The 16,165-nt window shown below is 45.6% G+C and overlaps 1 protein-coding gene across 2 annotated transcripts in view; it reads left to right on the forward strand.

Annotated features, from left to right (window-relative positions):
• Window positions 1-16,165, forward strand: part of RAPGEF1 (Rap guanine nucleotide exchange factor 1) — a 161,376-nt gene that overhangs the window by 23,442 nt on the left and 121,769 nt on the right. Inside the window, exon 1 of one of the 2 annotated variants that reach the window (XM_023216910.1) lies at window positions 7,958-8,143. The exons of the other annotated variant lie outside the window; for it this stretch is intronic. Coding sequence (XP_023072678.1) covers window positions 8,080-8,143 — 64 coding nt within the window. The 5' untranslated portion in view covers window positions 7,958-8,079. Of the gene's footprint in view, window positions 1-7,957; window positions 8,144-16,165 lie in introns of those variants that run through there. 2 annotated transcript variants of the gene reach the window in all.

Here is a 16,165-nt window from a genome sequence, read left to right on the forward strand (position 1 = left end):
AAATGTAGTTTTTTTTTTTTTTTTTTTTTGAGACAGTCTCACTCTGTTGCCCAGGCTGGCGTACAGTGGTGCAGTCTTGGCTCACTGCAACCTCCTGGGTTCAAACGATTCTCCTGCCTCAGCCTCCCCAGTAGCTGGGATTACAAGCATGCACCAGCATGCCCGGCTAATATCTTGTGTTTTTAATAGAGACAGGGACTATGTTGCCAAGACTGATCTTGAACTCCTGAGCTCAGGCAATCTGCCGGCCTTGGCTTCCCAGAGTGCTAGGATTACAGGCGTGAGCCACCGCACCTGGCCTATTTGCTGCTTTTTTATGATTTTTTCCCTATTTGGGAGGTAAGCTCCCTGTCAGGTACTGTTTCACCGAAGCCCAGAATGGTGCCTGGCACATAACTGACGCTCACTAATTTTTGTTGAATGGACAGTGAGTACCCATTGGGTATGGACTCCAGATCTCTTAAGGGAGAGAGGGGTGCATTTTACAGGCTTGAGGAGCACAGCCAGAGTGCAGGCTGTGACCGTGTTCACACGCGCACAGCTCAGTGCAGAGGACCATCAGCAGTGAGTGGCTGGGTCAAGTTTATCTGGAGATGGGGAGTTGTAAAGGGCAGAGGCACCACAGCCTGGAGCCTGAGGTCAGCGGGCTGGATGGGAGAGGGGCCGGAGTCTTCCCCAGTGCGGGCATTGCCTCTTCAGGTACTGCCATGGTCCAAGTGAAGCAGAGGCCGTGGGACCCTCAGCACTGGTGTTTGAGAGTCCACTGGATGTTGGCTGTCAGGTTTCCTTTGACTCGCTGGAGAGGAGGGACATGAACTACAGCGCAGGCAGCAGGTGCAGGGCTGTGCCCAGTGTCCAGTCTTCATGTGAAGAAGTGGGAGATGAAGGTGGGAGAGGTAGTTTGGGGCCAGACTCTAAAAGGCCTCAAATGCCAATCCATGTACTTAGGACTTCTACTTTTAGTATTACAGGAAGCATCAAGGGGTTTTTATTTTTTATTTTATTTTTTTGAAACAGGGTCTGCCTCTGTCACCCAGGCTGGAGTGCAGTGGCGCAATTTTGGCTCACTGCAACCTCTGCCTCCCAGGCTCAAGCCATTCTCTCACCTCAGCCCCCCGGGTAGCTAGGACTACAAACACACGTACCACCATGCTTAGCTAATTGTGTTTTTCCTTTTTCTGTAGAGATGGGGTTTTGCCATGTTGCCCAGGCAGATCTCAAACTCCTGGGCTCAAGTGATCTACTCACCTCTGCCTCCCAAAGTGCTGGGATTACAGGCGTGAGCCACAGTGCCTGGCCACATCAGGGATTTAAGAAGCATTCTCTGTACATATTTAGACTTTCCTCCAAGTCTTCTACATTTCTCCCTTTCCCGTACTGAGGGCTACGTTTAGTTCCTGGCCAAGTCCTGACTTTGTAAAGAACAACAAGTAAAACAGCTTCTTCAGAACCCTGGATGCTGAGCCCTGATTGCCCTTCAGTGAACCAGCCTCATCCATGAAGATCCTTGAAAAGCCAGAAGGTGTCTCATTGGGGAGTCCTTGAAATGTGAAGCAGGGGACAGGTTCTGAGCCCCTGTATTTTGTAGGTTAGGTTAGCGCAAGAAAGATGGGCTGGTGACTTTGCAGTTCATTTCTGTATAGTGTCCTTCGAGGCCTGCCTGGATAGAGAAACAAAGCAGCCTCGTGTGGGATGCAGCAGCAATGGCGAGTGGGATGGGAGCCAGCATATGTAGTTGTTGACACATCCTCTGTAGAAGTGGGGCGGTGGGCTAGCTGTGGGAGAGCACTGCACTAGGAGTTGGTGATTTGGGGCCACTAGCCTCCTGTGAAAGGTCTTTTTTCTCTGGACCTCAGTTTCTCCATTTTATTGTAATGAGCTGGGCTAGCTCAGTAGTTCTTAACCTCTTTTTTTTTTTTTTTTTTTGAGACAGAGTCTCGCTCTGTCGCCAGGCTGGAGTGCAATGGCGTGATCTCGGCTCACTGCAACCTCCACCTCCCGGGTTCAAGTGATTCTCCTGCCTCAGCCTCCCGAGTAGCTTGGGAGTACAGGTGCTCACCACCATGCTCAGCTAATTTTTGTATTTTTAGTAGAGATGGGGTTTCACCATCTTGGCCAGGATGGTCTCTATCTCCTGACCTCGTGATCCACCTGCCTCGGCCTCCCAAAGTGCTGGGATTGTAAGTAAAGGCGTGAGCCACCGTGCTGAGCCATTCTTAATCTCTTAAAACTCCTTAAGACTTTGGTGAAAGCCATAGACACCAGAAAAACGAACGCATTTGGTTTGCCAACACCTTAGGAACCCCCAAAGCCCATGAGACAAAGCCCTGGATCTGTAAGGCCCTGTCCCATCTGACCCCCAACCTTCCCCTGGGCACGTACCTCCAGCTACACAGGGCTTTCATACACGCTGCACCTTTGCCTGGTCCAGCTCTGCTCATCCTTCAGGTCTCACCCTTCCCTGACTTCCAGATTAGATTAGGTCGCCCTGCTAGACATGCGCCCTCCCGCCCTGAATTTAGCACTGATCACCAGGATAACTAAGTAATTCTTCGTGCATGTTATCCGACTCTCCCCAGGCCCCGTGTTGGTATTTGTTGAGTAAATCTCTGAGGCCCCTCCAGCTATGACATTCTGAGACTGATCTATGAGTTTGTAGGTGTGTCATAGGAGAGTCCCTGAGCTTGTATTTCCTATGACATTCGACACGTGGTGGCCTTTGCCTTCAATGATTTCCTCTAGGACTGGACAGGAAAGTTACTTCAAAGCAGTCTAGGCCAGACTCGGTGGCTCATGCCAATAATCCCAGCACTTTGGGAGGCTGAGGCTCGAGGATCAGTTGAGGCCATGAGTTTGAGACCAGCCTGGCAACCAGGCAAGATGCTATCTCTACAAAAAATAATTTTAATAATTAGCCAGGGATGGTGGCAAGTGCTTATAGTCCCAGCTAGTCAGGAGGCTGAGACAGGAGGATTGCTTGAGCCCAGCAGTTGGATGCTGCAGTGAGCTGTGATTGCATCACTGCATTCCAACCTGGACGACAGAGGGAAAGTCTGTCTCAAAAAAAAAAAAAAAAAGGCAGAGTCTAAGGACCCAGAAGACAGAAAAGTGGCTCCCAGACTTTCTGCCTCAGTGCTCTGCTGGGCCTGACCTCCAGACTGGTCATCGCCTTTGTTTATATTCTGGGCTGAGCTGGAACTCGCACTTGGAACATTCCCACAGTGCTTGACGCTTCCTCGTATTGTTGTATTTTTCTCCAGGAGGGAAGTGACCGACATCAGACTTTCCTCCCAGCAGACAAATTCCATACACAAAGCTTTGTGTCAGCTACCGGGTACCCGCCTGAGAGCCCAGCCTCTGTTTCTTTGATTCTGGGTGGGTAAATGTGCACATTACAGGGATCCACGAGCCCTTCCCTTCTGAGCCATTTCTATCTTTAAAAAAAAAAAAAATCTCCTTCAAGAAGTGAGCACCGCCTTGCAGGATCCTGACTCAGAGTTCGTCTGGAGCCAGCAGTGTCTTGCGTGTAGGGACAGGGGCTCCTTAAAACGTTCCTAGTTCAGTGGCCACAATATTACCCCTCTGGCTTATGTCATGTTCCACAATCAAAGTATCATTCTTCCTGGAGTCCAGCTACTCGGGAGGCTGAGGCAGGAGGACCACTTCTCGGAGTTTGAGGCCAGCTGGGCAATATAGGGAGACCCTGTCTCTTAAACAAAAAATTATTCCTGAGGTACAGATGTTTGTAAGATAAGTTTTATTTTAATTATACTAAGATAATGAATTATTTACTAGAATATTGCAGTGGATCTTACTCTGATATGGGGGAGAAAATCCCGAGTGAGAGTAAGTAATTTTTTTTCAATGTATTGTATCTAAAGCTTGGAGATTTATAGGTAATAATAATTAAAACAGTGACAGTAGCTATTCTCATTGAGTGTCTGCTGTGTACCAACAAATTTGAAACATCTTTATTTTATTTTAGTTTTTTAGAGATGGGGTCTCGCTCTTTGGCCCAGACTGGAGTGCAGTGGTGTGATCACAAATCACTGCAGTCTTGACCTCTTGGGCTCAAATGATTCTCCTGCCTTAACCTCCCACCTCAGCCTCCCAATCTAAATTCTTATTTAACCTTTAAACCACCCATGAAGTAGATAACATAATTGTACACGTGAACGTATATGAAAATACAGGGTGTGGAGAGGTTTAGTTTCTATCCCAAAGTTGCTTAGCTAGGAAGTGCCCACAGAGATTCAAACCAGGCCAGCTGGCCTTCAAAGCCAGTTCCTTCACACTGTCCTCCTGCCTCCTCTGGTCATGAGGAAATGGGTAGCAGAGGTTTTCCTAGCCAAGGATAAAGATTTGGGGGCTGGATCTGGCCCTCCAACTAAATGCCTAGCCTTGATCCCTGCCCCTCTCTGAGGAATCTGTGAAATGGGGGAGGGGCTCGCTGGAGCAGATGATCTTGTGGATCTCCTTGGGTTTTACGGAGATTTGGGGCTTGGAGTAGTCATCCCTGAAGGAGTGACCTTGATAACACACAGCCAAGTCGGGTCTGATTGAAGGCAGTTCATACCGTTACAGCGTTCTCAGCGTATTTGTGCAAGGCTTGGAAACTTGTCACAGTGGCTGTGCAGTCAGCCCTCTGCTTCCCATTTGTGAAGAATCAAAAAAGTTTGTGTTGTCTCCCTGAAATGTGCACTGGAGGTGGGTCGCTTGCCCATCTTGGATTGCAGGCATATTGGTCTTTGGGGATGGCTGTGTTTTTTTGTTTGTTTGTTTGCTCGCTCACTTAGTCTGGGACACTGCAGAGGGGATGACTGTAAAAGACGTTTTCTGAGCTGGGGATTAGAGAGGAATTCTTAAGATTAGGTTATTCTGTTGCTGTCCCCCTCCCTCTCCCCCTGAGCAGTTCACATTGGAGTTACCTTGGGGGAGCCATGATTGAGAAGTGGTTGGTCCACAGGGTCCTCATTTCAAAGCTCTTCTCTCAGGGAAATGTCCAGTTTATTCTAAAGGTGCATCAGTAAATTAGTTGTTTAGAACCTAGGATGCGTTTTTTCATGGAAACACCATTACGAATGTGTTGGCCCCCAGCTAAGAAATGACAGAGCGTGCACCTGAGCCCAGGTTCTGTGACTGTGACCCATTGTTCTCTGTGTGCACAGGAGCCTCGAGGTGCTGCCCCAGACACGGCTCCTGACTTCAGGGTCTTTGCACTCCTGAGAGGGAAGAAACTCCAGGGCTGGGAGTGGCCTGAGCTAAGGAGTGGGGAAGTGGAGGAAACACAGGCCCCAGCCACCCACACCCTCTGACTCTTGCTAGGAGAGGAGAGTTTATTTTATGGATTAGAAACTCTGGTTAACGCATTCCAGGGGGAGAGGACAATCAGTGTGTGTATGTTGGGGATCATTCTTATTGGTTTATTCCATCACCTATCCACCCATTTATTCAACAGAGAGCTATTAAGCACCTACTGTGTGCCAGGTATTCTGCTGTGCAGCTGGTTTCATTGGACCCCTCTAGCGTGGTGGGGGTTCCCTGTGCTTTATTCCAGTTTGTGGATGCAGTTTAATCTGGGGAGGAGCTTGCGGCTCTATGAGGGAAACGGGGAGCCTCTGCACGCATGCTCCTTCCTGCCGCCTCATTGGAGAGGGTGCAACAGACACATACCATTTGCTTTGCCAAGTTTGGAGTCTCAGGCCGTGATTTTGCAAAAATGACCTCTGTATTGGTAGATCAAAATATGAGGCCTTGAGATTTTGTAGAGATTTGGATTTTGGTTTCGTCTGTTTTGCATAAATTGGAAAGATTATTTCCCCCTCCTTTAGAAAGGAAGGGCCTGGTATAACACAGTGACCCACTGCGCCCAGAAACTAACAGGGCGTTAAGTGCCTCTTAAACTTAGTCTCTCTGGTTCTGTGGGTCTTTTATGGAATGTTGTCTCAAATTTTACTCCAGTTCTATACTTACTCCCATTTTTTACCATCCAACTCTGTAAAATAAATTTACTTTGGTGCTTTTGGCTAAATTGACCAAAGCCAGACATCTGCCACCTAAGCTAATATATTTTCAGTCTACAATTATAAAAGTGATGAAGGTCTGGGCATGGTGCTCATATGTGTAATCCCAGCACTTTGGGAGGCTGAGGTGGACGGATCACTTGAGGTCAGGAGTTTGAGACCAGCCTGGCCAACATGACGAACCCCCATCTTGACTAAAAATTCAAAAATTAGCTGGGCATGGTGGCGCACACCTGTAATCCAGCTATTCAGGAGCCTGAGGCAAGAGAATCACTTGAGCTCAGGAAGCAGAGGTTGCAGGGAGCTGAGATTGCGCCACTGCACTCCTGCCTGGGTGATAGAGCAAGACTCCGTCTCAAAAAATAAATAAAATAAAATAAGCAGAGTGCAGTGGCTCACACCTGTAATCCCAGGACTATGGGAGGCTGAGGCAGGAGTTTCACTTGAGGCAGGAGTTTGAGACCAGCCTGAGCAACATAGGGAGACCCTATCTCTACAAAAAGTTTTAAAAATTAGCCAGGCAAGGTGGCATGCACCTGTAGTCCTAGCTTCTTGGGAGGCTGAGGCAGGAGGATTGCTTGGGCCCGGGAGGTTGAGGTTGCAGTGAGCCATGATTGTGCCACTGCACTCAGCCTGGGTGACACAGCAAGACCCTGTTCCCGCCCTCCCCCCAAAACAAAGATAAATATTCACCAAGGACTTCCCTGAGTGTCAGGCAGCATGCTAGGTACTTCACAAATGTTCTCTTGTATTTGATTCTTATTACAGCTGAGGAGGTGGGACTGGAATTATGCCCAGTTAACAGATAAGGAAACTGAGGCTACTGTGCTCAACTGGCAAAGCCAAGGGGCAGAGCTAGGATTTGCACCCAAGCTGGAGTGCAGTGGCGTGATCTCGGCTTGCTGCAACCTCCCCCTTCCAGGTTCAAGCGATTCTCCTGCCTCAGCCTCCCAAGTCACAGGGATTACAGTTTTGTGCCACCACGCCTGGCTAATTTTTGTATTGTTAGTAGAGACAGGGTTTCACCATGTTGGCCAGTCTGGTTTTGAACTCCTGGCCTCAAGTAATCCACCCACTTCAGCCTCCCAAAGTGCTGGAATTACAGGCGTGAGCCACCTCGCCCAGCTCAGAGCCTGCGTTCTTACCCATACCATGCTGTGGGGATTCTTTAGGAGTTTGATAACCTCAAACTCTGGGACTAAAATAAATGAAATCTTTTCATCCACCTCGACATTGTCTTCCTTTTTACCAAGAATGTATGATTGATTTCATTCCCTTCTTTTCTTCCAGAAAGCCCATCGTTCAGAATTTAGATAGTGTAGCACTTTCTCCAGCAAAATTTTTCCCAAAGTGCAGTGGAAGTTTGGAACGTGAGGTTATAAATTCTTAGCTGTGTTTGTCCCCAAGGTGTTTTCTTCTTTGGAGACTGAGGTGTAGCAGTGTTTTCTGATGTCTTGTTTTGTTTTGTGTTTCCCTTGGAAACACAGCATTAGTGAAATCAGCTTGTTTTCTCTGACAGTGCTTGTTACGTGGTGCACACTGGTCTGATCGTGGGACTCTGAAATAGAAGGGCGTGGCATAAGGGTCTGTGTGAAAATGTTTCTCCTGGCATGCCCCAGAATGGTTCATTGATGACTTTCAGCCTTTTTGATCACCTGATTCCCCATTTCTCCTGCGAGGAAAAGTGGTATTAAAAGTATTTGGACATAAAATTCATCTTTCCAGCCACTGCTGTGCTGGTGAGTAATAAAGTGTCAAAAGGATGACGAGGAAAGAGCTTCTTAATATAGACCATGCCTGAGACACACCGGTAGGGCGATAACAAGCCCTTTCTTCTGACTTCCTCCCTGGGGCTGAAGGGATTTTGAAAGGCAGACGGCAAAGACTGTTCAGAATGAGATTCCTCAAGCTTCCCTTGTGAGGCTGCCTGGGCTCTGCTGCTGGGTGATTTGGGATGTCCAAGAGATGATCCCCTTTCAGCCAGTGACTCTGTCCTCAGTTGCTGTTCCAGAAAGACGCCGGGGCTGGGAAGGGCCCTGTGTCTTCTGGCTTTAAAATGGGCAATGCTATTGAAAAACAGAAGCCCTTGAAACGAAGTCATCTGTACCCCTGGAAACAAGGTAAGAAAGCCCTGCGCTTCCTTTCCAGGAAGAAGCAAGAAGGCAGTTTTCTCTGAGAGACTGGCCCAGCACCAGAGCTGAAGTGCCTGGGGAATCACTTTCCAGGGCAGAAAGCACTGGTAGTCCAACATGGTTTCAAGAAAATTCACAGTTCTTCTGAGGAATAAGATGATTCCTCTCTCAATATGAGGGCTTGGTTTGGTTGACGGTTTAGGTTCAACTTGAGATGTTTCATTCAGTGCAGTATGTGTCTGTTGAAAATTTTTACTTTTTTTGAGACACAGCCTCGCTCTGTCACTCAGGCTGGAGTGCAGTGGCACGATCTCGGCTCACTGCAACCTCTGCCTCCCGCCTCCCAGGTTCAAGCAATTCTCTGCCTCAGCCTCCTGAGTAGCTGGGATTACAGGCACCTGCCACCACGCCCGGCTATTTTTTGTATTTTTAGTAGAAATGGGGTTTCACCATCTTGGCCAGGCTGGTCTTGAACTCCTGACCTCATGACCCACCTGCCTCCGCCTCCCTCCGGGATTACAGGTGTGAGCCAATGCACGTGGCCGAAAATTTTTACTTTTTTAGAAATATTCCAAGTCAGGCAGGCGCAGGGGCTCACGCCTGTAATCCCGGCACTTTGGGAGGCTAAGGCGGGCAGATCACTTGAGGTCAGGAGTTCGAGTCCAGCCTGGTCAACATGGTGAAACCCCATCTCTACTAATAATACAAAAATTAGTCAGATGTGGTGGCAGGCACCTGTATTCCTAGCTACAGGATGAGACAGGACAATCGCTTGAACCCAGAATGTGGAGGTTGCAGTAGCTGAGATTGCACCTCTGCACTCCAGCCTGAGTGGCAGAGTGAAACTGTCTCAAAAAAAAAAAGAAAAAAAGAGATATTCCAAGTCAAAGCTTTGATATCTAGTAGTTTGAGGCTTTTGTGATATTTTTGGTTTAGAGAATGTTATTAACAGCTTTTAAATATATAGCACTTCCAAAAGTTCCAAAGTACTTTCAAGGTACTTTCTGTAAAATCTTAACATTTATCCATCCTGGACACCCAGGGAGTGGGATAGCAACCTCTCCTGACACCTGCTCTGTCTTTCTAGGGCTTGGGGTCATGTCAGCTTGAGAAGGAGGAAGTTGGCAGGGCCACAGAGCAGTGCAGTACATTTGGAACTCAAGGACCTTTAATAGTGTCTCAGTGCAGGGCAGTCTTCTGATGCACTCAGTGGCCTTTTTTCATAGTTACTGACCCAGGAGGCCGGCTGGCTGGCAGGCATGCCAGAGATGACATATGCGAGACTTCACCAGGTCTTTGTCTCCTCTTGCCAGAAGAAGTTGCAGTAGCATTTGATCGGTAGCAAGACAGTTTGTTCACAGCTGCATATCTGGGTGTGTTTATGAAAAGAAAAAAAAAAATAACTGGAAGAAAATGCATGGAAATGTTAAGAGCAGTTGCTGTTTGTCAAATGATAGATCTTTTTCTCTTGAAAAGCAAGTAGGTGGGATGCTAATTTACTGTCAGGTTCCAGCCCTTCTGACTTTCCATGAGTCATTCTTTTGTCTAACATGTTACTTTGGAAAGGGTACTCCTTAGCAATCCTTGATTGGATCCTGGTTTGAACAAAACAGCTATTAAAGACATTGGGGGACAGTTCGGGAAATTTGAATATAAACTCCAGGGTGGATTATCATGAGGAACTGTTGTTCATGTGATTATGTGTGATACGGTGCTGAGTCATGTAGGAGTATGTGCTTTTTTGAATAGTCATGCTGAAGTATTTAGGGGTGAAGAGTTATGCTGTCTATCATTTACTGTCTAAAATCACAATCACTCTGTGATTTTCCCTGTGTACACGTTAACAAATTTGTATGCCTTTTTTCCAATTAAAAACAATACTGTAATCCCAGCACTTTGGGAGGCCGAGGCAGGCAGATCACTTGAGCTCAGGAGTTCGAAACCAAGACCATCCTGGGCAACATGGCAAAACCCCATCTCTACCAAAAATACAAAAAATTAACCAGGCATGGTGGTGCGCGCATGTAGTCCCAGCTACTCAGGAGGCTGAGATGGGAGGATTGCTTGAACCTAGGAGGCAGAGGTTGCAGTGAGTCGAGATTGCACCATTGCACTCCAGCCTGGGTGACAAAGCAAAACCCCTGTTTCAAAAAAAAAAAAAAGAATCCCAGGGCACCACCATGACCCTGATCTGCAGCCCACATTCAACGTGGTTGTGAAATCTTGATGAATGAATGATGGCCCCAGGTTCCAGGGCAAGTAGCACTGTCTGTGTCTAGTTTAGGGACAGGCGAATGGGAATCCCGGGCGTATCGTTATGTGGATTTGCTACAGGCAGTTGGGACAGCCCAGACGGCCCCTGATTTCTGCCCCCGTGCCCCTGTTTTAGGTGCTCCGGAGAATAAGACTTTAACCAGAGCCAAAGATGATCATGATTAGGAAGGGCAGGCCCAGAGTGCGTTCCAAAGGCAAATTTAAATGAAACTGTTATCTGCCATTTAGATCGTTTACGTGTGTTTCCATGTCATACACCTGGGAGTTGAAAAGCCGCAGGGGCAGAACACCAGTGTGAAAAACATGAATCTCACAGCCTCCACCTGCATTTTATGCTTGCTAGAGAAGCTTCTCTAGTGATTTGAGACAGTGTGGGACACATACCCGATGAGGGGACCACTGTACTGTCTGACTTATGGTTCTGGTTTTTATTTTTTGATAGCTCTCAGGACCAACCCCACACAGAAGAAAATGTTTTTTACAATAATGGATGCTCTTCGTGGTTGAGAAATCTGACTCATTTGTATTACCATAGTGAGTTCCAGCAGGCCCCAAACAGAAAAAAATAAGATGGGAAGTGGCACGAGGCAGTGGCTCAAGTGTGATCCTGAGAGTTCCAACCAGAGTTCTGGCCCAGCCCGCTCTCTGACCTTGAACAGATGCATTTTCTAATGCCAAATGCCCTGGCTTTCCTTGTCTGCACTGATTTCAAACTTCCAGCTTCCAGAACAATAAGACTATAAATTACTGTTATTTAAAGGCACCCAAATGTGTGGTACATTGTTATAGCAGCCATAACAAACTAAGATAGTGGGTACAGGTGGGAGAAGCATTGATTATTGATTGTTAACCGTAACTAGGCTTTCCTTGTCTACAGTGGCCTGTTCCAAATGACTGCATCTTATTGTGTTATTTAATTTACATCCACGGAGTTTTTTTTTTTTTTTATTATTGATCTGTTTACCACTTGATTGTAAACCACCTGAGGGCAGGCAGTCGCAGGGTTCATTGTTTTGTCCTCGGCACTTGCAGGGTGCCTGGCACATGTGCCCTCTGTGAGTGCTCTCTGGCTGTAGTTTTGCTGCTGGTATAAAGAAGGGTAGGCGTATGCAGGGCATGGTGGTTCCTGGTGCACAGTGCACAGTGGACATGCAATAAATAGTGGTTACCAGTGCCAGCAGGTGTATTTGGGACTTGGAAGGTGGCAGGTGGTTATTTGGGACCTGGAAATGTTCGTTCTTAGCCTTTCATTGCCCAAAGTAGAAACATTGGAGAATGAAAATAGGTACACCTTTCTCTATCCCACAGCAGTTCTGAGTTTACAAACAGTAAATGTATTGATGATTGTTCAATTGCAAATATTGCTTCACAAAAGCCCCTCTTAAAGAGTCAACATTTAGTCGTTGAGTCATACAACTGGAGGAAACTTTGAAATTTAGAGCTAAATTGAACTTCTCTGAAATAGGCTTATAATCCTACCCTCCCAGAGGTAGGCAGGCAGGCAGGCACCCTGCCTGACTGGCTCCTTTCCTTCTTTCCTTTCCTTTTATTCCTTCCTTTCCTCTCTTTTTTTTTTTTTTTTTTTTCTCTCTTTCAAAATAATTTGAAGAGTTGCTTACAGTGTTCATTTTGGCTCTTGGGAGTACAGCACTGACAGAAGTTTCCTTGAGAATTAAAAATTGCAGCAGTAATTGCAAATTGAATTGTTATCTCCTTCAAAAATCCCAGCAGCTCCAGGCCATACCAGCCTGGTAAATGGAAATGTTAATGATTTGCATGTTTGTACACAGTGTGGGTGTGAGCGAATGAAATTAACACCCTTAGTAGAAGAGCTGAGTATAAAAAGCTTCAGCCCACAGGCCTTGGTGGATTGTGGGGTTTGCTGTGCTATAAACAGATTGGCAGGCCCAGTTGGGGCTGGGGGTGGCAGGGGGTGAGTTAAGGATTTGCCTCAGTTCTGAATGCGAGTGGTTCTTCTGCCATAGGGGCAAATTTAGAAATGTTTGCTTTCCAGCCAGCAAAGGTGTTTAGACTCGCCTCTGCAGATTAGATGGCAAAGTAGCATCTGGTGCAACTGGATGCCCGTGTGCCAGCTAATTAATATTGATCCGGAATGCACAAGGGCTGGGTGCTGCAATAACCACCAGCTCAGTGCGTTCTAGCTTCTAAGTAAGGCAAGACAAATTACTTCACATTTCCAGGCCTGTTTCCTGATCTCTAAATGAGATTAATAATCATACTTTGAGGGACTACTGTGAGCACTAATGAGATAATTCACATAAAGGGGTTATAGCCCTTAGCATACAGTGAGCATTTAATGAATAATAGTGATTCTTGTTATGCGTTGCATAGTAGAGAGAACCTTGGATTTACCAGATCCATGGACATGGATTATCTGCCTGTCTTCATCCCAGTCCCAGTGGCTGTATGAGTTTGGGTAATTCTCCACCTGTTTCCATCTCTCAGTTTAATGTATCACATGCCCACTCGTCTTGAAGGACCCCTTGCAGGCCGTGCATCAATGACCATCAGCATTGGTCACACTGCCTTTCAGATCTGCTAGCTCCTGGAGCATTCACTACCTGCTTAGACAGCCTCAGTTTGGCTGAGCTGAGAGATCACAGGAGAGCTTTTTATGGTGTTGAATTTCTTTGAAAATTTCTTTAGAACTCTGGAGCCCAGGTGCCAGGGTGGAGTCTTTGTTCTCCCACTTTCTAGTTGGCTGACCTTCAGCAAGTTACTTAATTTCTGGGCCTCAATTTCCTCATCTGCAAATAGTGCCCACTTCCTAGGGAGATGTGAGGATGAAGGAGTCTGTCCATGCAAAGTGCTTAGGACGGTGCCTGGCTTGCAGTCAGTATCCAGTCAGTGTTTATTATTGTTATTACTTTTAGGTCACTACAGTGAAGTTACATTTGATTTTGGTTGAAATGATGTTACATTATTAAAGAAAAACATTGGAGCAAACGGACACAATGCAAACAAGAAAATGCATGTTGAGTATCTAAGCCTAAAAGACATAAAAGACTGGGCATGATGGCTCACACCTATAATCCCTGCACTTTGGAAGGCTGAGGTGGGAGGATTGCTTGAGCTCAGGAGTTCAAGACCAGCCTGGGCAGCATAGTGAGACCCTGTCTGCAAAAAATTTTTAAAAACAAAATTAAATTAACTGGGCGTGGTGGCACACGTTCAGTGGCATGATCATGACTCACTACAGCCTCTGCCTCCTGGACTTAGGTGATCCTCCCTGCCTGTCAGCCTGGGTGAGCTGAGGTCCTGTCTTAAAATGAATGAATGACCTAAAACATAGTAAGGCGGCAGAAGTGTTAGTTGGTGCCATTATTCTTTTTCAGAGTGGCTGCACACGATGCATATTTTTCAGAGTTGTCAACATGTGCAAATAATTTTGCTTTTTTTTCTTTTAATTTTATGCTTCTATGTGGTCTTAATATCTACTATGACTGTGACATTCCATCATGTTACTGTTCCATAACTTATGAAAGCATTCACCCGCTGTTAAATACTGCAATTATTTCCACTTTTTACAGATCAGGCAGCAGTAAGTAGCTTCATTAATATAGTTTTGTGATTCTGTTGGATCATGTCCTTAGGATAAGTTCCCAGTGTAAAGTTCCCAAGCCAGGAACATAGAAATAGCTTTAAGGATCTTGCCTTGTTGTTTTCCAAATGTGATGCATTTTCATGAGTGATGTATAAATTTACCAGTTACTCACAAGCACATCAGCGCTGAATATTATTTTGAAATCATTCCTCTTGTAAAACGTAAACTACACTTACAAATGCCATTTTGATGAATTATCTGATGGCATGGGACTCAGAGAAAGGGTATGGGAAGTTCAAAAGCCATTATCAGTGTTAAGAATCCGTTTTGTTAGAAAATTCTCATTTCCCACAGTCATTTGCTTAGGGCTTGACTCAATCTCATTCAAGTGCTGAGTTTCATAGAAAAGAGACATGAGGCCTTATTTAAGCGTACCCAATTACCATCACAACTTTTTGTCTTCTGCCTCCCAGAGAGCAGTGATTATTAAATACTTAGTTTCTTCACATGAAAGAGACAGAGTGAGCCCAGAAGTGTTATTAACATTGTTAATGTAATGCTTACTGTTAGGCAGTGTGACTAATGACCCAACAATCCCTCTTCGCTGCTTCTGTAGAAGGCTAACCATTTCCCCAACTGCATATGTATGACAAGAGCATCAATTTCGTTCTTACGAAAATAGATACATTAAACAGCTTGCTGGGAGGGTGGTTTGAATCAACTAGTGCAGAGCGTCAGGGTGTTGGAGTGAATATAATGGACAAGGCCATTGGTTCATCAGTGAGCTTAGAAGCCATATAGGGATGTAGTCATAAACTGGTTCGGGTTAGGAGAAGAAGGTAAACAAAAGATTATTTAACATGACTTTGGAGTCACAGATGTCTTGAGCTAGAAGAGAAGAGTAAAAATCTCAAATTATTCCCTAATTTTGCCAATGAAGAAATTGAGGCTTCTAGAAGTGAAGTAACTTGTCTGAAGCCCTGCAGCTAGTGCGTGGCTTTGTGTCTCCTAAGTTAGGATAGCAATATAACAGTGATATAGTAATGCACGTAATAATGTGAAGCCATACAACATATTGTATATGTTATGATTTTATATTTACATGTTACAGAATATTTAATACATTGTATATGTAATCCCTTATGTATTGTATTGTATATGATATGTGATACAATAATATATGTAACAATGATACAATAATAACATATTGGGATACAGTATTACAATAATGCCTGTGGCTTCCTCTTTGCCAGGCGTGGCACTGAAAGGTCTGTGTATATTAGGAGCTTTCATTTGGGAGCAGTTGATAGGTAACTAAAGTGTCCCAGAAATGGGTTTTTTCTTAAGTGAAAGATCAGATGTTGGAAATGGAAACCCTAAGTGTGACAGAATTTTTCTCATGAGAAGTGTGGGTGTAGTTTTGGGTGTGGGTAAGAAAAGGGAAGGAAACTTCATTCTGTCATCAGATACCTCCAAATTTAGAACATTATCTATCGTAGCCATTGGCTTTCGGATATGCTTTACCCTGGGAACATGCGTAAAATACATTTCCGTGTTTGGCTATTTCTTTCCCAGCTGTGTAGAGGGTGTCACCATTATTTTAGATAATAGCCATGGCCAGTGGCCACTTGATCTCTAATCACTTTTCCAATCACTTTTCGCTGATTGCTTCTAAGGCGTTTCATTTCAGATGTTACTTTTTGCTGAAATACCTGGGTGGCAGTTTCAGGGGCCTCATGGACTACCAAGGAGTTTGCCCCCAGGGGTTGGTGAACTTCTAAAAGCGCCAAGTCGTGAATATTTTACGCTTTGCAGGCCCAAGAAGCAAAATTAAGACTATTATATAGATACCCATAAAACCGTTTAAAGTGAAATCATTTAAAAATATGAAAACCATTCTTCACTTGCAGGCTACGAACAAGCAGCCTGCACAGACAGGTCCGGGTGAACTTGGGCTGTGGGCAGGAGTTTGCCAGTCCCTGACCTGCAGTGTGGCTTTGGTTCGGGTGTTCTCTGCAGTCATTCTTACTCTGGAATCCAGAAGCAGGTCACTCATCAGTTTAAAAAGGTCAAATAATCTTGTGATTTTTGGGCCAGAAGACCACTGAACCATGACCTTCCCCCCATTTATTCAACAGAGACCTATTAAGCACCTACTGTGTGCCAGGTAT

The sequence above is a fragment of the Piliocolobus tephrosceles genome, chromosome 14 (assembly GCF_002776525.5).
Source record: "Piliocolobus tephrosceles isolate RC106 chromosome 14, ASM277652v3, whole genome shotgun sequence".
In the NCBI taxonomy this organism is placed as follows: domain Eukaryota; kingdom Metazoa; phylum Chordata; class Mammalia; order Primates; family Cercopithecidae; genus Piliocolobus; species Piliocolobus tephrosceles.